The sequence below is a fragment of the Cordyceps militaris genome (assembly GCF_000225605.1).
Source record: "Cordyceps militaris CM01 unplaced genomic scaffold CCM_S00006, whole genome shotgun sequence".
NCBI lineage: Eukaryota > Fungi > Ascomycota > Sordariomycetes > Hypocreales > Cordycipitaceae > Cordyceps > Cordyceps militaris.
In genome coordinates this window covers 865,393-885,688 of record NW_006271974.1, presented here as the reverse complement: position 1 = coordinate 885,688, position 20,296 = coordinate 865,393, and the positions used below count along the sequence as shown (strand labels likewise).

General features: G+C 56.4%; 7 protein-coding genes across 7 annotated transcripts in view; 2 read left to right on the top strand and 5 right to left on the bottom strand.

Annotated features, from left to right (window-relative positions):
- Nucleotides 1–64: 64 nt before the first annotated feature.
- Nucleotides 65–1,459, bottom strand: CCM_07574 (uncharacterized protein; the record flags this gene model as incomplete). The annotated part of the gene is made up of 3 exons (XM_006672715.1): nucleotides 65–541; nucleotides 594–697; nucleotides 748–1,459. The coding sequence occupies 3 exons, from the start codon at nucleotides 1,457–1,459 to the stop codon at nucleotides 65–67; spliced, it is 1,293 nt and encodes a 430-aa protein (XP_006672778.1).
- Nucleotides 1,460–3,231: 1,772 nt separating this feature from the next.
- Nucleotides 3,232–5,811, bottom strand: CCM_07573 (sulfatase domain protein; the record flags this gene model as incomplete). The annotated part of the gene is made up of 1 exon (XM_006672714.1): nucleotides 3,232–5,811. The coding sequence occupies one exon, from the start codon at nucleotides 5,809–5,811 to the stop codon at nucleotides 3,232–3,234; it is 2,580 nt and encodes an 859-aa protein (XP_006672777.1).
- A 2,518-nt stretch (nucleotides 5,812–8,329) lies between these two features.
- On the bottom strand, nucleotides 8,330–9,841 carry CCM_07572 (MFS transporter, putative; the record flags this gene model as incomplete). The annotated part of the gene is made up of 2 exons (XM_006672713.1): nucleotides 8,330–9,450; nucleotides 9,544–9,841. 2 exons carry the CDS (start codon nucleotides 9,839–9,841, stop codon nucleotides 8,330–8,332), a joined length of 1,419 nt encoding a protein of 472 aa, XP_006672776.1.
- Nucleotides 9,842–11,559: 1,718 nt separating this feature from the next.
- Nucleotides 11,560–12,321, top strand: CCM_07571 (Acyl-CoA N-acyltransferase; the record flags this gene model as incomplete). The annotated part of the gene is made up of 1 exon (XM_006672712.1): nucleotides 11,560–12,321. The coding sequence occupies one exon, from the start codon at nucleotides 11,560–11,562 to the stop codon at nucleotides 12,319–12,321; it is 762 nt and encodes a 253-aa protein (XP_006672775.1).
- Nucleotides 12,322–13,541: 1,220 nt separating this feature from the next.
- On the top strand, nucleotides 13,542–15,734 carry CCM_07570 (uncharacterized protein; the record flags this gene model as incomplete). Its single annotated transcript, XM_006672711.1, has 2 exons — nucleotides 13,542–13,620; nucleotides 13,678–15,734. The coding sequence occupies 2 exons, from the start codon at nucleotides 13,542–13,544 to the stop codon at nucleotides 15,732–15,734; spliced, it is 2,136 nt and encodes a 711-aa protein (XP_006672774.1).
- An 896-nt stretch (nucleotides 15,735–16,630) lies between these two features.
- CCM_07569 (Sec1 family superfamily) lies at nucleotides 16,631–19,090 on the bottom strand (the record flags this gene model as incomplete). The annotated part of the gene is made up of 5 exons (XM_006672710.1): nucleotides 16,631–18,319; nucleotides 18,383–18,732; nucleotides 18,804–18,891; nucleotides 18,953–18,990; nucleotides 19,057–19,090. 5 exons carry the CDS (start codon nucleotides 19,088–19,090, stop codon nucleotides 16,631–16,633), a joined length of 2,199 nt encoding a protein of 732 aa, XP_006672773.1.
- An 894-nt stretch (nucleotides 19,091–19,984) lies between these two features.
- The window catches only part of CCM_07568 (G-patch domain protein, putative), a gene marked incomplete at both ends in the record, with an annotated part of 802 nt that continues 490 nt past the window's right edge, over nucleotides 19,985–20,296 (bottom strand). The window contains one exon of the mRNA XM_006672709.1: nucleotides 19,985–20,215. Coding sequence (XP_006672772.1) covers nucleotides 19,985–20,215 — 231 coding nt within the window. The remainder of the gene's footprint in view (nucleotides 20,216–20,296) is intronic.

Sequence of the window (20,296 nt, the reverse complement as noted above, 5' to 3'; positions counted from 1 at the left end):
CCTTCCCACCCCCCAAAAAATACAAATAAAAACAATAGCACGCCGTGTATGTTGATGTGCGCCTCTACATATGCTCCTTGTAAAACCCTCTATAGCCCTGCTCGTACATGTCCCTGCGCCGCGCCCACGAGCGCTTCATGGCCGGGCGCTCCCACTCGTCGACTTCTTTTTCGCGGGCGACGCCCTCGGCGGCCCAGCGCGCGGCCACGTCGGCGCGCATCACCTCATCGGTCGCCGACGCCGCCGCCGCCGCCGCCCCTGCGCCGGCTGGCGGCGGCGGCGGCTCGTCCCACAGGTGCAGAGCGTGCTGGCGCTCAACGGCGCCCGCGGCGGCGAGGTGCGCGCGGTTGTGCGCGTCGAGCTCGCATGCCAGCATGTACGGCGTCGCCGGCGGCAGCGGGCTCGTGCTCGAGTAGCGGTGCGTAAGGAGGAGATGCCGCAGACGCCGAAAGTGCGCGAGATGCTCGTCCGGGCTGGCGGACGCCGGCAGCGGCGTGCCGGCCTGCGCGAGCTTGTAGATGAAGTCGAGCCCGAGTGATAGCTGATATTTTTCGTTAGTTGCGTTGATGAAAAGGGCGATTGGGGGTGCGTACGTAGGCTTGTACGTGCTCGTTGGTGCTGCCGGTGGATAGGTAGTCGACTTCGTGGGCGCCCCAGGTGACATCATACATGGCGACTTGCTTCAGCGCTACCTCAACTAAGTCAGCATCGCGTGGCAAAGTTCGGGCCCGGGGGGAAAAAACTCACCTTGCAGTACGATATTCTCCAAAAAGTCGTGAACGCACGCGAGCTGTTTGTACGCCCTGGTGACATCGCCACGGTAGAGCGCGGCGCTGAGCTGAAAGTTGATTTCGGCGCGCCAGCTGCGATGCGCGGCGCAGTCGCCGGCCTCGCGGAACAGCAGGCCGCAGTAAATCTCGTAGCCGTAGAGGATGCGGTGTATGCGCTTGACCTCTGCGGGGGTGGCGCGGCGGGGGGTGGTGGTGCCAAAGAGGCCCTCCTCGCAGCAGGCGGGCAGGGCGGCGCGGACGAGGCGCGCCGTCAGGGCCTCGACGACGCCGTGGGCCTTGCTCATGGAGACGACGTCGGGCAGGGACAGGCCCCAGGGCCAGACGCCGAGGGGCCCGCCGGTCTCGTCGGCGGCGGCGGCGGCGGCGGCGGCGGCCTCGTCCGAGACGTGCACCAGCCACTCGTCGGCAAAGGCGCGGACGGCGGCGGGCGAGGCGCGGTCGACGCGGCGCGCCGTGTGCGCGGCAAAGGCGAGCCGCGCCGTCGCCGGGCTCATCTGCGCATCGAGGATGTCGCGCACGATGCGCGCAGGGTCCTCGAAGAAGGCCGCGTGCAGCACTGGGTGCGCGAGCACGGCCGCGCCGAGCGAGTGCAGCGTGTCGAGATGTCGCAGGACCAGGCCGAGGACGTGCAGCGGCGTCTGGGTCAGGCTGGCTTCGTGGGCGGGCATGGTTGCGGTTTTGGAGGAAGCAAGGAGGGGGGGAGGGTTGGGGGTGGTCAATTCATAGCCTGGGGGGGAAGAGAAGAAGAAGAAGAACAGAAGGAAAGAGAGGATGGGGCGAATTGAAAGGGTAGCACAATTGGCAATGGGCCGGGAGAGCGAATCAGGCTGGAAGCTTATTCTTCGGGCTGGCTCGTGAGAAGTTGTGGCTTGAACGGGGATCACAATCGTGTGGGGAAGAAGAGACGGCCGGGCCGGTTTTGGTGCCCAACAAGATGGGGGAAATGGCGGGGGGGAGGAAATGGGGGATCGTTTGGGCAGAGACGAAGAAAGCGACGACGTTTTGTTGACGAATGCGGCGGGTTGCGTAAAACTAAAACGTTAGTGAGAGGAAGAAGAAGAAGAAGAAGAAGCCCGGGCTTGGGGGGGAACAAGTGTAGACGTCATCCCGGCGTTGCCGTTTGGCTCTTCTGGTGTCGCAGCCCACTTACACGGCCAAGTTGAACTTTGAAAGAAGAACGACAACATGCTCTGAAAAAAAGGCCGAGGCTTGTTTCAGCAGCTGTCCCACCAGTTGCTCTGTACGTTACCAGTGAATCTAACTACCTACAGCTGTTATACACGTATACACGCTAGCCGATAGCGAATGGACAGACCTTTTCTTGCCAATTGAAGAGGTATTTTTATATATTCCCTCGGTTCGATAAATCCCGCAGTCTCTTTCAAACTCGCCCGCCCGGGCTGACGCTGAGTGGCGGCCGGCGTTGACTCGGAGGGGGGGGCTTTTCGTCTCTCCCGCGTCGCATACGAGTCGCACCCGTTTCTCCCCTTTGTATTTCCCCGGTTCCCCGGATCACAAATAGGTCGGTCAGACAAACCCATGTCAGTTAATATGGTACATAGGCGAAAAGACCAACCTACCCCACTCATTCTAGAAGAAAGGAAAAAAGGAGCCGCGCCACAACACAAAAAACACTTGTTCCTGACAAGCACGCTGGGCCAAGTGAGCCATTGCATGTTTCTCAGCAAGTAAAAGTATCCCATGTGGAGGGACGAGTTCATGCAAGGTTCGCTTTTGACATTTCTACTCGTTGGAGAATGAACAAGCGGGGTAACTAATAGGAGGAGCAGTTGAGCGGAGAAATCAGACACTGAAGAGATGGGGCATTTTGTGCGCTGCAACTTGGCGGGCGTTTATTATAGTGTCCATATTAACTACCTGGTAATTTGTGCCTAGCGAAGAACTGTCTTATCCGGCTGGCTGCCGATCTGGCGATGACGTTGCATCGGCCGCGCCCATGACGCTGTCTTGCGAGAGAGAGATTCACGTGTTGACAGAATAAACAAACAAATAATCTAGGTATGAAAAACAGCCAATGATGCATTCGTAATGCTCAAGCAAGCTTGATGCGTCATGGATGTAATGGGTACCTACAGTTTAGTACACATCCAGGTCAACACTATTTTTCCCTTTTGCCCCAGGTATTTTGCTCGGTATTTTGCTCTTGGCCGAGATGTGCAACGTACAACGTACAACCCACGCAAACAAACAAACAACGGCCGCTTCCACCATTGCACACCTTGTTTCTCTCCACACACTCACTGCAGCTTGTACCTTTTGCGTTGCTGAGAAAATTAGCAAAGACGTTGCATCTTTGTGTAATATATTGTAATATATTGTAATACACCAAGTCTCCAAAAGTAAAGAGGAAGAAAATAAAAATAAAAATAATAAAAGTCCCCAATAGTACAAATGCATTTCCCTTGCCCGCTTCATGACATTAAATATAGCGCCACCGCTGGTGATTATCCGCCACCCACCATCTCGTCGCAAACGCCGCCTCCTCTGCCCACTTGGCCGCCTCGACGCCGTACTTGGTCTCGACCGCCCGGAGCATGCCGACAAAGTCAAACGACGCCACCTGGCTCTCCTCGTGCGGATCCGTCTCCAGGTCCGAAAAGTACCACTCGGCGTCCTGGATCAGCGGCACCAGCAGCCGCCAGCGCGGGCTGTCCATGCTGCGTGTCGAAATCGTCTGCCCGCCGGGGCTGACGCTGGTAAAGTACCACCGCCGGTCCTCGGCCGTCAGCGGCCGCAGCAGCGACGGCGCCTCGTACGTGTGGAGCAGCTCGCGCGCCGCCTTTTGCTGCGCCATGTTGAGCCCGCCCGTTTCTAGGAGCAGGTCGAGCACCGTCGGCAGCATCGACATGGAGCTCACGAGCTCGTTGATGTTGATGACGGGCAGGTGCGGGTGTGAAAATACGAGGGGTACGTGGAAGCTACCCACGCTGGGGACACCCCACGGCGACGCGCCGCCCATTTCAATGACGGGCACGCCGTGGTCGCCGACGAGCACAATTAGTGTGTCGTTGGCCGCACCCTCTTCCTCAATCATGTCGAGGAGGTGGCCGACCCAGCGGTCCACGTAGCCGACGGCGTTGAGGTGCTTGGAAATGTCCTGCAGGTGGTTGTTGGCATCCTCCTGAACCATGGGCACATAGACCTCGTCGCCAGGGAGGCCGTATGGGAAATGCGTCGAGCTCGTCAGGTGCGTGAGGAATAAGCGCGTGTCGTTTTCGCGCGACGTACGCAAGGCATCGCGGAAATATTCTTCTATAGCCGGTTCAGGCATTCCATCGTAGCGCACGTCTTCAACGGTGGCGTTGCCAAACGCGGCCTTGTCGCTGTGCAAGTACTCCGAGTCCACCATTTCGTCTTCCAGGTAGCCGATACCCTTCATCAATTCGTACTGATGGTCGTACTGTCCCGTCACCGACATCATGAAGGAGTTGTTAAACGGGCGGTTGAGGAAGCCTTCCGAGTCGCTCCCATCGGTGAGCCCGTTGAGGACCTTGAGGATGTGAGGAAGACAGGGCTGATAGATATGATAGTTGTATTCCTTGTTCATGTCGGCAACAAGGGGGTTGATGCCGCAGAGACCACCAGTCAAACTCTTCAGTGTATAGGTGGCCGAGGGTGTGTTCTTGTTGACATTGATACCGCCGCGTCGGGGGGTATCCTTGTGATCGAAACCGTCGTTATAGTCGCCGGTTAGGTAGCGAGCGTTCTGAGTAAGAGTGGCAGCTCTTTCTTCTGCCTCTTCCGGAAGCTGCTTGTTGCTCCACGTCTCGCGCATCTTGTTATAAATATATTCGTCTTTCTTGAACGGAAAAACATCCTTTCGCGTAGACTCGAGGAAGAGGAACACGACATTTCGGATAGAAACCTCAGAAAGCTTGCCCTTGAGCGAGTCAAGGAGCTCCTTGTCGTAGTTTGGCTGGCTGAGGGGGTCCATCTTGCGATCGTAGTGCTGCTTCTCCTCACCGTACCAGTCGTCAAAGCCGGCGGGAGCGCTGCCCTGCTTGGGTAGCCAGTCAAACTGAGTGGGTTGAGCGAGTGTAAAGGGGATATTCCACTTTTGGTCCATGCTCTTTTCGTATACGGGGATGATGTTGGTGAGCGGTGAGTCGGAGCCACGCAGGTAGTCGACAATGGGCATAGCAATGGCGGTCCAGGAGAGAAAGATGTAAGCTTGCTCGGCAGGCTGGAGAATCCAAGTGAGAATCTGGACGAAGAGGAACACTGCAGTGCCGATATAGAGAAGTCGTAGTTTGGGATCACGGTGAGAGGCAGTACAGGGGCCAGTAGGTTCGGAATATGAAGACTCGATATCGTCGTACAGCTCTTCTTTGCTGACGGGGACGTATTCGACATTGTTGCGACTGCGACCGCAGCTACCAATCTTGCTAAGAATCATACCCATGGCAGCCTTGACAACATCAAGCATGATATCGGCGAAGAAGAACAAGGGGCTCTTGAGAACCAGGCTGCCAAAGAAGAGGCCGACGTTGGCAGAGATAAAGGCCCAGAGGCCGGTAAGCATAATGGCCCAGGTGTTAGAGTCGGCAACGAGGCCGGCGTTGCGCCAGCGCGGCTCCCCGCCAATCATGAGATAAAAGGAAATGTTGGAGACGGCGAGAAAGAGCTGGACCAGAGCGACCAAGGTAGAAAAGGCTGTGGCAAGGAAGCGGAACCAGCCGCCGCCGAAGCGCCCGAGGGCCTTGTTGTCGAGCAGGAAGCGGAGGAGCAGGACAATGGCCGTGTCCTGCGCAAAGAGACTGGGCAGCCATTGTATCAACTCGCCGCGGGAGAGGACCTGGGCATGGATGTAAATGTGAAGGCACTTGCTGGCTAGGATCGACGTTGTGGCGAGGGAGAAGACGAAGGCGCGGTCGGTGATGCGGAAAAAGGACGTCAACGCAGAGGCCAGGCGGCGACCCGTGGCGATGCAGCGTCGGCCGGCCATGGCGGAAGCCTTGTCGAGGTCAAAGGCGGGATCGTCTTGGAGGAGCAGTCCCATGTTGAATTGGGGGGTGTTACTGAGCAATGAAGACTGGAGGCAACACCAGAGCAGAACGATGAAAAGAGAGAATGAACGAAAGAAGAGTATTAAAACGAGTGCAAGGTACAAAATTAGTTAGCTACCAAAAGAATGAAAAGGTAGAGACCGGAGAAGGGGGTGGGGGGGGGTAAGAAAATTGGGAAGAGGAGGGGAGTTATGCCAGATAAATTGGCGACGATGGATGAGAGCCTGGCAAACGGTCATGGGGAAGGGATCGACGGCAAGCTTGGTCGTTGGGTGGTGACAGGGAGGGCTAGAGAGAGCGCGGCAACGAGCACAATGCCAATGCGGTACGGTAGGTCTGCAACCAGAGAATGTTTCTAAAAACAATATTGAAACGAATAAGCTAGCTAGGTAGTTAGTCTAGTAAGCTTTTTCACATCTTTAACCTGACTAGTTGGCATTGGCATTGAGAAAGGAGGGTGGGTGGTGGGTGGTGGTGCTCCCTGACGTCCACTGTCTGAGCCAGTCGCGTGTTCACTTTCCACAAGGAGCCAAGCTGGGCCGCTCAGTGGACGTGGGGGCGTTTTTGGGCGGGTCTAGGACACGGGCGGGCGCTGAAGATCGGACAAGAGCGCTGTGCATACCTGGTACCTGTAATTCGTACTAACTACCTAGGTACCTAACCTTGCGCGAGCCCACTGCGAGGGAACATTCCAAGGGATGAATGACTTGAGATGATGATGATTGTTGCTTCGGGAGGATGATAATGGCCCTGCTATTCATCCTTTACGTTTCGAGGAACGATAATGATAAACAACCACCTATAACACACACGGCCCTTTTCCGTAACTATCACGCCTCTTTGCCCTCTTTGTCCGTTAGGGCTGCACAGCTCGCTCTCCACTATCACGAACCGCCAAACCGTCCTGGTTTCTGCCTCCGGATACGGATAGTATGTACCTCTCACGCCTCAACGCCTCAACGCCTCGAAGCCACAGTACAACTATTTTCACATTTCAGCAGTCCGTTTTCGCTCTCTTCCAGACCCAGCCCGTGTTCAGCCACAATTTCATCCCGTCAGTCTCGGCAGCCCTACCACTACCACACCCCCTTAACTATTTTTTTATTTTTCATTTTGTTTATTATCATTTTTTTCCTTTTTTTGTCGGACTCCTTTTTTTTCATGTGGGTCGGTCCCAGATATCCTTTCTTCAACCGCAACTCCTCCGTACCAGTCGCTACTATGTGCATACTCCGTAATTTGTACTATGAATAACTAACTGGCTCGTACAGCCCAAAACTTGGCACTCGCCCTCCCTCCCCCTTTCAATAATAATCCTGACTAGTTAGTGTGCGTCCCACGAATGCACATGACCGACACAAATCAACCAGACAAAGTCCTTCGCATCCTCTTTCCTCGTTTCGGCTGGCTCTCGGCTCCCCGATGCAGGCTCCCCCCTCGTCCCCTGCTAGCTCTACGCATCATCATGCAGGAATTGTCAAACCTTCGCCATTCTCAGTCAAGCTTCGCCGGGCCCCCGTTGGTGGCTTGCCCGTGCCGGGGCCCTGCATGAGCCAACTTGCCGGAAAGGGCTTCCTGCTTCCTTGCACTGTTCCTTGTAGTTAAGTTCCACGGCCTTGAAAAGCTGGGGGACGGCTGCCACTCACTCCTTCAATATCCGCCAACGTCTAGAACGATGCGAATTGGGCTTCTGATGAATCAATGGACTATGATTTCATAATACATAATAGCCCCTCTATATCCGCACCTTCTCCTGGATCCTCACGCGCCCCTATATCGTACATGAACGTACAGATTCTCTTGAACGCGCAGAAATACCCGGGCGAAACAGTGGCTCATTTTGTCAATATTATTGTCAATACATACAAACTGGTCGACTCCCAAACTACATTCGTACAAAGTAACCCGTCCCCAAGCTAACCATCGCAATTTCGTCTCAGCAACGCCATTCCACAGCTGACTCTCAGCTGACGGGCTTATTGGCCACACTCAACCCTGATTGGCTTGGGACAGAATAGGGTTGCGGGTGGCGTCCGAGATCACTCATGCTCAATCGGGTTGGAATGCTCAAATGCAGCAATCCCACACGCGACCGCCCTAGACAAACAACTCGGACAGTACGCAGCCCCTTTGACGGATGTTGCCGCCATCTCACAACACAACAGCTTTGAATCGGACAGTAACTATGCAACCCCTTTGACGGATGTTGCCGCCATCTCACAACACAACAGCTTCGAATCTTCCAGTCATCGGCAAGCCTAATGCCAAGGGACTTGCCTCGAAACAGTCTCGAAACAGCCTTTGCCTGTGTTTTCGAATCATGTGCAAAGTCATGACAACTATCAACATGGGCCAAACTCCAAATTTAACCAGAAAAAAAATGCCGCTTGATTATGCTACTATGCAAAGATGATACGAAACCCATGATGCCGTTGCTCATATAATGTCTCTACATTCCCGCCTCTTGTTATTGGCCCCATGTCCTGTCGCCCTCCACCACCAACACGCCATTTACAAGACGGCCTTGACTTTAAACTTGGTCAAGACGAGACGTGCCATCATGACGCTCGTCGTGCCCGCCAGCAGAAACACACCAGCATACACCTTGATGCCCACCAATCCACCTGGTTTGTCAATGATGGCACCCGCAATCGGCGTCGCCAAGAGGCCGCCCACCGACTGCGCCAGGCAAGCGACACCGTTGCGGTAGCCAATCTCGCGAATCGGCGACACCTGTGCAATGAGCGCGACAAGCAGCGCAATGTACGCCCCGGAAAACAGGCCAAACAGGGCCGCAAACGCAATCGTGGTCGCGTCGTCGGTGCCCGGAATCCACATGGCCACCACGAGCAGGCCGGCGACGTAGCACGACGCGATGAAGGCGTTGAAGCGGCCGAAGCGGTCGGCAAGGATGCCCGAGCTCAGCCGGCCGATGAGGCTCGCGCCGTTGTACACGGCCACCAGGTACTGCGCCAACTCCTTGGCCATGCCGCCGTCGACGGCGGCCGTCGGCAGGTAGTTGATGGGTGTGTACAGGCCAAACGGGATGAGGAAGAGGCCGCCGAGGATGAACATGAAGGGCATCTCCTTGAACGGCGCCTTCATCTGCGCGCCCGTGAAGCTCGTCTGCGGCGCAATCGACGTGCGCCGCCGCACCGTGCAGATGGAGACGACGAGCAGCGCGCCAATGAGAAACGCGCCCGTCCGCATCGCCCACCCGTAGCTGACCTGGTCAATGAGCCGCGTCACCATGATGGGCAGCACCACCCCGCCGAGGCTCGAGCCCGTGGCGAGCAGCCCAAACGCGAGGCCGCGCCGCCGGTCGAACCAGCCGCTGACGCAGGCAATCGCCGACAGGAAGACGGCGGCGACGCCGATGGCGCTGCAGACGCCCTGCGAGAGCAGGAACTGGTAGTACTTGGTCGAGATGGAGGCCATCATGAGGCCGAAGACGTGCAGGATGGAGCCGACGATGAGCAGTCGCTCGGGCCCGTACCGGTCAAAGAGCACGCCGATGGGCGGGCCCATGAAGGACATGAAGAAGATTTGCAGCGCGGGGATCCAGGAGATTTGGCTGGCCGAGTACTGTTTGAGCGGTCCTTGGGCGTAGTATTGCTGAAAGATGCCGACGCCTACACGGGGTTTGGTCAGAAACAACAACGAAGAAAGAAAAAAGGAAGAAAGAAAAAAACGTAAACAGGCATTGTAGGAAACGTAGGACGTACTGTTGATCCAGCCGTAGCTGCAAAATGATGCGCACCATGCGCCCAAGACGACGAGCCACGCCTCCATTCCGCCGTCCGGCGCCACGCCGCCTCCGCCCTCATCCACGGCCGTTGCATCACTGCTGTCGTCGAGCTGCTGCTGCTGCCGCTCCTCATCCGTGCAGCGCGCCGGCCTCTTCTCCGTCGGCGGGACGGAGACGGCGCCGTCGATATTGACGAAGCTGTTGCTGATGGTGCGCTCCAGGTCGTCCATGACGCCACTGTGGCGGTGGTGTTTTTCTGGTGTAACCGCGGACATGATCGGGAATAAGAACCAGCAGTAACTCGAGTTTGAAACCCCCAACAAAAGGGCGCGGCCAAGCAGTGTATATAACTGCCTCTGACACGACAAAAAGGTTACCAAGAAAGTTTTGGACTGGAGAGACGAGAGAGATTCATAACTTTGGCATCCTTTGCAAAAAGAAGAGATCAGAATCTTTTGGCCGGCAAAAAAGGGAAAAAATACACTTGCGGGGGACAATTACTTGGCAACATCAAATCCCCACATCGGCCGTGCGAAGCGCTCGAAAACGTGGGTTCCGTAGTCGACACCCCCGTGGGTTTTTACTGGCCAAAAGGACCAAAAGGCCGAAAGCGCGAGGCCGAGAAGAAAATTACCTGGGCTGATGGAACCCCCCCCCCGCACGTTCAACGAACTGGGCTGACTCGATATCCGAGACAAGCTCCCTCCGGGCTCCAGCTCCGCCCCGGGTTATTACCATCGGCGGTAGTTCCGCGAAACGAGTTGAATAGGCCGCGATGACTCTACATGCCCCTGTTTTCTCTCTCTTTATTGCAGATATTATTGTTTATTTCTGTCTATCTGACTGGAAGGAGCACCAACATGTTGCGGATAGAGAGGGGTGGATCGTGTCGCACCATGGCGTATTCGGCCGAACCATCACGGCATTCAACCCGTTGCATGAAATATGACTAATAATATGCCGTTCATCGTCGGATTGGTAAGCAAACCAACATGACCATTGGAAGACGCCGAGCAGAGTAGTGATCTTCTGGTACATCATCGGCTCCCTCCCTCGTCATTGTCTACTCTACGGGGGAATGTTGGGCTGCGTGAGGTAGCCTATGACTTCCCAGATGGTGAGTTCGTAGTCGAGGACGGAGGCACATGCATAGACCAAGTCCATTATGACAAAAAGAGGTAAACTCTCAGCGATAATGGCACTGTTCAGCAATCTTTCTGGCAAAGAATACAACAACTTGTATAACTGCTTTCACAATGGGTTGGTGTTGGCTCAACTTCGAAGAACAAAAGAAGGGACTGTTTTACTGCGGAACAAGTCACACAGAGATGAGCACCACATTACAGAATCCATGAGTAGCAAAAATATTGAACTGCCCATGTCAAGTCCGTACCGGTAAGAAACCAAGGCTCTCGGCCGAGGCCGCGGGAGACATGTATTGGTGGCGCTACCCTGCAGGCGCAGGCACGGACCGACCAAATCCTTCAAGGCCATGGTACGTTGAGGGTTCTGCCGGTTACCCGAGACCAAAGGCAGATGACTGAAAGAGGGTTGTTTCTCCATGCGATTTGCTGAGGTCTCTCTACATAAGGAGGCGCAAAAGCTTCGAAAGCTTCGTATGCCCCAACAGTGCTGCGACACAACGAGAGGTAGGGAGGTAAATTAAGCCCACCTCATTCGAGAAGAAAAACTGTCCCTAAGCTTTGATCTGACGATGGAATAAATATCCAGTACCACTCCTTCTTGCCCTTTTTTAAAGCCATCGTGTGAAAGCTTAGGCAGTGTTGGAGGACGAACTTCTCTCGCCTCCGGTGGAGAGATTTGCCGATGACACATTCGCCGTCGCTAGCCAGCCTGTTTTCTAACGCGATTCCAGACACGACATACAACTACATAAATTGAATCTCGTCGTCGTCTGTTCCTCTGTCTCTTAACAGCGATAACAGGCCGCCGTCTCGACTGCATTTGAAACCAAAACGGGACCGCAATCACAATGGCACCCAAACTCAACATCACAATCGCGCCGCTCAACTATGCCGACATTGACGCCTGCGCCAGCATCTCGCGTGACTCGTTCGCGATAGACCCTCACACCATTGTCAAGCAGCTGGGCCGCGACGGATACGACATGTACGACATGGCACACCGTAGCTATCTCGACAACCTGGAGCGCAGAAACATGGTCTTTGTCAAGGCCGTTGAAATCGATACAGGTGTCATCGTCGGCTACGGGGGCTGGGTCTTTCCACACGTCAAACAAGACCTAGTTCCGTGGGTAAGCCCGACGGATGCGAAGCCGGAAGAAGGAGCCGGAGAGGACACAGGCGGCGAAGTGACGCACGAGTCAAAATCTTCAACAGAGCCTGACGCCATTGACCGGCTACATGCCTTAGAGGACAAAGACATGCGCTATTTCCAGCACGAGCTCATTCCCGCCGGCGAGCCGTGCATGATCATCATGGGTGTCGCTGTTGCGCCGGCGCACCAGTCGCGCGGTGTCGGCAGCGCTCTGATCCAGTATGGCAACGGCATCGCGGACCGATTGGGGGTGTCCATATGGCTTCATTCCTCGCACCAGGCAGTGGAAGCCTATGGCAAGGGAGGCTTCGAGCCTGTCAGGATACTGGATGTCGACTTGGACGAGTATGCGCCGCGGCCACCTAGGGATGACGAGCCAGTCATGGGAGACAGAGGCAGCGGCAAATTGGGACACTACGTAATCAAGTATATGAAGAGAGCGCCCAGGAAAAGTTAGTAGAATCAATATGAAACGGATGAGACGGCAGCGGAATAAGGCAATTGCTTCTATCGGCTGGGTTTGTGACCAAGCTGCGGACAGCAAACAAGTAATAACGGGAATGAACCGAGCGCGCGCGACTTACGCAAGCATGCTGCTGCTGTAAGTCACTCCTCTTTGATGTCGTTTCCAAACTGTACAAACGCGGGTTGCACAAAGCGATTCGTTATGACCTGACTTCTGTCACGTTAGTTATGTGTCATGTCAAAAGGAGAGTTGGATGAGAGAGCCAGGGTCAAACAGTCAGTCACCTGACCGGCAGCAAAGAATAGGCGAGACAAACAGGTAGGTACGGTAGGTACCTGAGTTAGGCGAGACTTAGTCCTTTCAGTGGCTTCCAGTGGTGTTTCGTGAGCCACAGCAAGCCAACGTCGACAAAATCCCGCTAGCACAGTTTCGTCTAGCGCTGCCGATGCCCACAGGCAGAACATCGCCGCCGCCTAACCAGCCGCTGGGCCTTCTTCTCCCAACCCTTCCAGCCGCCTTCACCCACGAGCCGAACCTGATCACCACGTTTCGCCATCACCAGCTACGCTCACCCACTCTACCGACACTCACCTCATCACAAAATCATCCTGCACCTAACTACCCCCTTCTCAACTCCATTATTGTCCCTCAACCTCGACGCCATCCTGTCACACCACACTACTACATCGACGAGCCTCCCTTCCTCTCCTCTTCCAGTTCCCGCAGACAAAATCAGACCCTGCATCGCATTTTGGCCTTGCGCCCCTCCGTAATCACCGATTTCTTGACCAAAACCCTCTCCTCTCATCGATACAGCTAACAGACGCCAATTGCGCACCGTCTGAAGACCACGACCTGCCTCTCAGGTAGCTACCACCGACCAAACGCTACGTCAGATATCACGCGCTTCCTTCAACGGGCAGCATAAATTCGAGAAAGCAACCTTCTACCAGATGGGCATCGCGCGGCCCACGCCTGGACATGTTAATTCGATATTCAGCAGAGGCTCTGCTGCAACTGCGCAACTCTCCACTATGTGTCAGACCAGACAGCCTGCCTGCTGGTGATGAGTGGATGGGGTAAGTCCTAGCCGCTGCCGACATCTGTTTGCAAGCCAGCATCGCCATTAACATCTCGTCCTTTCCTACCCTCTAGCGCAACTGCAGAACAGACCCGAACTCAAAGTAAGACCCTCAGTGACAGACCACGCAATGACGATGCCTTCCCGATCGACCAAACCAACCGTCGCTCAGGAGCCGAGCGCCACATGTCCCGAAACAGCGCGAGTTGGTGTACCCCTGCCACGGGAAACTTGCCACAGTTCCAACTAACATTATCATTCTTCAGACCCAGATGAGATTGTATTTGCGCCTCAGCGAACCAACTTTTCCTCATCCCGAAGCAAACTCCTCGATGGAGACAAGGCTGCCAAGGAGCTAGAACACGGCCGATTCGGTATTCGCAGTTCCGAAAATGATCGTGCACGCGACGGTCGAGGCAACACGCTTCGCCGCCGCGGTGATAGTGACTTTGATGGCGAAGGGTGGAGCACAGTGAAGCCACGCAAAAGTTTCGGTGCCGATGGTGCAGAGCGCTTTTCTGGCAAAATGGGCGGCAACTATCGCGACGAAGTCAAATCGAGCGACCGCGACGGGAACAAAGATCGCCAAAGCAAAAACACGGATCCTCTTAGCCGCGACAAGGACAGGGATGCCGATGGCCGTGCTCGCAATGGCCTAGGCAGGAAATTGGAACCCTGGAACAAGTCGGAATCCAACGCCGATGCTGCCACGCCCGAGCGACGAGATCGTGACCGGACAAAGAGTTGGCGAGATCGCGATGCAGAGGCCTCCGCAGAAAACAACCGGGGCGGCGATAGACGCTGGGGAAGAGACCGCGATCAGCGAGCAGAACGCGAACCTGAATGGTTCGACGAACCTGCCAAAGACCAGCGCGATGTCCACACCCAACAGGACTTCCAAAAGTGGATGGAACAAATGAAGAAAGCTAAGAACGCTCAGGAGAACCAAGCCTCTGAGGCAGCCGAACCCGAGAAACCCGCCGCCGAGTCTACTCCTGTTATTGAACAGGGTCCGGACAAGTTTTTTATGGCGTTCGGTGGCGGATCTGCCATCGATACCCAGCGCCAGGTTGAACAGGCAGAAGGGACCAACAAGCCTAAAACAATTGGTAAATCGTCCCGTTTTACGTCATTCTTTGGCGGCGGCCAAGAAGAACCTCGCCAGCGTACAGATTCATCAACACCGGCGACAGCAGCACCATCGGTGCCTCCCGGATTCGGCATTTTTAGCGGGATGGCTCCCGTTAGCGGCCGCGGCGCATCTGCTGGTCCTGAGGACGAGAAGCAAGCGTTTGCGCAGTTGCTTGCCAAGTTGCAGAAGCAGACTGTGAGCGCCACGCCACCTGGTCTCTCAATATTTTCACCCCCGCAACAAAACCTCGGTGACAGTGGGAAGAAGAGCGCTGTGGTTTCGCCGGAGCCCTACCAGCAGCAATATGGCAATGAGCGCAGAGAAGGGCCTACAGCCAGACCCCAGCAGCAGCAGGAAATCCATGCCCCTCGTCCTCAGCAGAACACCGCCCGCCCCGACCAACTGCTCCAGGACCTTGTTGGTCACCACCAGCGCGCTTCTAGTCAAAGCTCATCACAGCGTGACCCCTCGATGAACAAGAACAACAGCAACGCCGAGTTCCTCATGAACCTCATGCGCGCAGGCCCGCCCAACGCCCAGCGCGCGGAGCACCTGCAGAGCATGATGGCGCATGGTGGACACTTGCAGCAAAAGCCGTCTTCCATGTCTCCCATGAATGAGCGCGACGTGCACGCCCATCAGCAGCAGGGCCGTCCCGGCCCGCCGCCAGGATTCCCCGTCCTCGACGATTCGTTCCGCTCGCCCGACCCTGAATTACGACCGAACCCGACGCAAATCCTCCAGCGACCACCACCTCCCCCGGGTCTGGACCATATGCCGCCCAACTGGCTGCCCCTTCCGCCAGGCGTCGGTCCGCCTCCTGGCCAGCGTGGCGGCGGAGGAAGCAATGGCCCTCCCATGCTTCCGCCTCCCGGGCTCCCGGGCGGCCCTCCCAACCGCAACATGCCCATGCCGCACATGTTCCCGCCCAACTTCCCCCCTGGTGCCATGCCGCCGCCACCAATGCCCGAGATGCGCGGCAGCATGCACATGGCTCCGCCGGGCTTCTACAATGCGCCGCCGCCGCTTCCTCCCCACCACGGCTTCGGCCTGCCGCCCGGCATGCCCAACTACAACGGCCCGCCTCCGCCGGATCTGCGCGCCTTTGGCAGCCCGCCCTTTGACGGACGCGGCATGGCCCCCCCGTCGCAAGCTGGCGACCGCAACGGTGGCGGCTACGGCCGTCAGTAAGCCCATCTATGCCAACTCTTTGTTATCCTCTTTACCCCCACCCCCGGCAACATATGGGTCAGTCATTGCTGCACTGAATGAGACGGTCTTAAATTATGAACCACGGAAAGGGCAGGAGAAGAGTGTATAAGGAATGCTCCGGGAAATTCAATGATGTATCTTATTTTGTTTTGCCTTGCTCTAAAAATTTCCGGAACGGGGGGAAATTGTAGAGAATGAAAGCTTTTTGAGCTGACGAGATTTTCCTTCTCTCTGTAATACCGTGCCTACTAACAATATTTCCTGTTCGACTTTTAGTAGCTCCCCCCCGGCTTAAAGGGCATGAGGGGGGGGCACGATGAAGTGTTTGTTCTCGCCGCTCGAAAACAGAAACAACATGAGACATACGACGAGGTAAAGATAAATACAAGACTTCATTGTCAGCTGTGCGCCATAAATCAATAATGTGATGCTTTATTGTGAGTCTTGTCCTTGTGATGAAAACAGCGCGCGTGATATACTGCATAAAACAAACCACTGACACGTGGCTGTTCACAAACAGGACAAGTATTATCCACTGTCCTCCCTCAACAACGCTCTTGTTTTCACCGCTTGAGTGTTAAACACCTTGTCTATTCCAACTTTGATGAAGCCCGCCGTGCTTCATCTCGGCCTCACCCACGCTTCCTTCGCACCGACGACCACGAAAACGACTTCTTGCGCCGCACGGCCGCCGATTTCTTGACCGCCCCGTCCGACGAGCAGCGCTTGACGCCGTGCACAGCAATCGCCGCGGCCGTCGTCGCCGTCGTCGACGGGACTGCTGCTGGCGCTGACGCTGGCGCTGGCGCCACCGCCGCCGTATCATCGTCTTCCGACCCACCCAGCACGGAGTTCCCCCTCAGCCGGAGAGAGCCCTACTTCTTCATGCCCAGAAAGTTTCTCCGCTTCTTCTCCTTGTGTAGCTTGCCGTCAGCAGCCGGCGGCGGCGGCAGTGAGGGCGGCGCCTGGGGTAGCCCGCTGCCGTTGCTGGGCGGTACGGGCGGGTGGTTCAGAGTCATGCTGCCCATGGCCTGTGTGGGCGGCGCGGGGGCTTTGCTGGGAGCAGCGTTGGCTTGTCCGGGCCGGATAGGGAGGCCGCCTTGCGGCAGAGGCGCACGACCGCTGCCGCGGCCTTGTTGCATCGGTGCTTGTCCGGGTTGTGGTGGTTGCGCGCCGCGGGGTGGCGCGGGACGCTCGAGCAGATGAGCGGGTGCGCGGGGCTTGGGTCTATCGAGTGGCAGGTCGAGTTGGCGCTTGTCGCGGCTCAGGTCGCCGACTTGGCGGATAAAAAATTGCGGTGTCAACATGTGTGAGGTGACGAGGACAATATCGCGGCTGTTTTGGCTGCCGACGTCGTAGCAGACACGACTCTCGCTGTACGTCGCGCCACCAGCCATGAAGACAATGATGCGCTGCTTGTTCTCGGGCTGCCGCCGTCCGGCCGCCGCCCAGTTTGGTCGTCCAGCGCGGAGCGACGTTCCCTGTGCCGCCAGAAGTTCCTCGTTCGGGTCCAAGGGCGGCTTCACGTACGGGAACAACCCTTGATCTAAACCGCCCTTCACAAGGTTCTCGAGTAAGGGTTTTAGCGCGGGTTCGAAGCGGGATAAAAACGACTCCTCATTCAGCTGCGACGCCTTGGCATCTTTTGGGAACAAGGCTGCGTACGGCCGTCGCTGCTCCTTGAGCTGGTGATTGACGGAGCCGCCCAGAAGCTCTAGGTTGCTAATGACCTCGCCATCTGAGAGGGGTAGACCGGCATGAGCCAGCAGTTTCTTAACGTCTTCCATGATGATGCCTCCGCGGAAGAGAGTGTACATGATAATGAGCCGTAGTCTGTCCATGGGACGGATCGCTTCGTCGTCGAGTAATCGGACGATAGATTCCAATACATTTTTCGGTTTGCGGAAATCCTCGTCGATACCTGTGGCAAGGGTCTGCTCTGCCGAGGCAAGATCGGGCAGCTTGTTCTGCTGGAAAATATTCATGCACTCCTGTGCCATGGTAAGGTGCAGCGAGTAAGCCCCTTTCATCTCTTGAAACTGCGGCAGCCCGGCCAGCATGTCTCGAATTGCGCTCAGGTTGGTAGGATCGGCGTTTTCGTTGGTAAAGTGAGGGTTTTGGTCGAGGAACTTTTGAAAGTCGGCCATTAGCTTATCAATCGTGTCCTTCATGTGGCGATGACGGTTGTCGACCCAGACCTTGTCCTTTTCGGACAGTTCCATTTCTTTCGCTTCAGATTCTTCTGTGTTTGCATTGATAACGGTGTGGTATGTGACCTTGTCACCCTCCTTGATGGGCAGTAGGTCGTGTGCCATGGCTTGGTACGAGAACTCGTGGACTAGAGGAGCCATCAGGTCCATGGCGCGATCCGTAACGAGCAATACGCCCTGAGGCCGGTTCGTTTGAGGCGGGAAGCTAGTGTTATACTTGGCGTAGCCGTCGAGCTCTTCCTGCACAAAGCGCGCCAGGTGGCCGCACAGGACGCTCGCTTCGTGGATCGGATTGCGCGGCTGGTAGAAGCGGACTTTGGGATATTCGCCAAGTGTGATGCATACGCCGGCTATCTGGACTTGAAATCAGCGATCCAATCATAACACGGACAGGCGCCCTATTCTCTCCAGGGTTACCTTTTGTGCCAAAGTTTGCATGTGCGTGCGGACCAGGTTGTTGCAGGCCGGGTGGTAGAGCATGGGAAAGCTCCAGGGGTCGCGAAAGATGACGAGGTGCGACTCGCGGGGGTAAAAGTCGCTAAAGAGCGTCTTGGAGCTGGCGCGCAGCTGGCGGATGCCGGGAAAGTCGTCAATGCGCCGTCGCAGCCCCGGCTCGAGCAGGCTGGTCCAGACGAGGTAGGCCCTGCGGTACCGGCGGACCTCAAAGTCGGCGAGGAGGCAGTCGACAATGTGCGCGTCGGGGGTCAGGATGTAGACGGCATCCATGTCGGGGTTCGGAGCGCGGCGCTCCTCGATGCGCTCGATGGCTAAGGTGCCGCAAGGCGGTTAGCTGGGTGACGGGCGGGCGCGGGGTCAGGGCAGAGGGGGAGCGACGGACTGGCAATGTTGACGTTGAGAATATCATCTTCCTTCATGCAATTGTCGATGACTTTTTTCGAGAGTTCGTCCACGATGAGGGATTTCCACTGCACACTCTATGATTAGCGAGACGTTGGTTCTTCAAGGCAGTCGAGACAAAGCGTGTACATCGCCTTGGGTGATGCTGCGGATCTCGTTGAGGATCACTAGACGAAAGAGTCAGTCGGCTCATTTGCAGCGCAATTTCCTTCTCGTGGCGGGATTGACGGTACCATCGTGCTGTTCTTGAATCACCGACAGCCCCATGTTGTCGGAGCTGCGTCTCGCGTACGCTCTGGTCTGGGGGGTGGCTGAGGTGTGTGTCGCTGGCGGAGGAGGCGGTGATGTCACGGACAGGCCCGTCGAGAGCGCCAGGTCAGCGACAAAACAGTGGCGTGAGTCGGGGTCCAGCTCGGTTGATCACGATGGCTTCAGGCAGAAAAATAAAAAAAGGGTTGGCAAGATTGAAAGAGGAACAATAGATGGGCAGGCTGGGATAGGCCGAGGCGGATCTGCGGGTATGCAAGATTCAAAAACAGGAGGCTGCTGCTCTCGGAAGGAGGGTTTGGCGGGGTTGGAGGTTGTAGTTACAGGTACTCGTCGTTATTAGTGGGTAGGTAGGTACCTTGTACAGTGGGTGTAGTTACAGCAGCGCCATGCCAGGCGGCGGGATGAGGCCAACCCAAAGCCCAAAGTGGCCCGGTACACGCAGCCACAAAGCCTGAAAGCGGCTGGGCTTTAAACAATACAAGCCAGATTTACTCTAAAATTATGCAGGGTATCTCTCCAATTGTTGCCGGTCCACCAGGTATCGTCAGCGCCTGCGATGCGCCCAAGCTCTCTCGCATGCCCCCGCCACCAACCTCTAGGTATTGATCATGAGGTCACCGACGAGCTCCCAAGCTTTCCCTCTATTTGGCTCTACGTGTTAGCTAAGTATTGCAGAACAGTTTGTGGGAGAGAAGCATATCATTTTTTTTATTTTGTTTTTGGCAGAACAGTCGCGTTTACTCGCTCCATCACTTCAACCTGCGCATCATGTGTCAATCTTCAACTGAAACGCCTGTGTCAACCATTCATGCTCCTCGTCCACTGACTGGCCACCCTGCCTCCATTAAGTTATATACATTTATGCCCCTTGTACCCGCGCTTTCCACCCACTCACTCCCACTCCTTGCCGTCTCCCTTCAAGTACCTGTCGAGATCCTGCCGCCCATACACCTCGGCCTGCCAGCGGGCCGCCCGCGCGCGCTCCCTGGCCGCCCGCGCCTTGCGCTCCCCCGCCGTCAGCTGCCGCCGGGCCTCCCTGGCCTCCTCGTCCGCCCTGGCCTGCGCCGGCGTCTTTTCCGGGAGCGCGGCGCCGACGCCTAGCACATCGTCCTTGGGCCGTGCCTGGATCGGGTACCGCGTGCCCTCTCCGCCGACGCGCCCCAGGCCGACGCGCGCGTCCGGGTCCCAGCCGTGCGCGGCGAG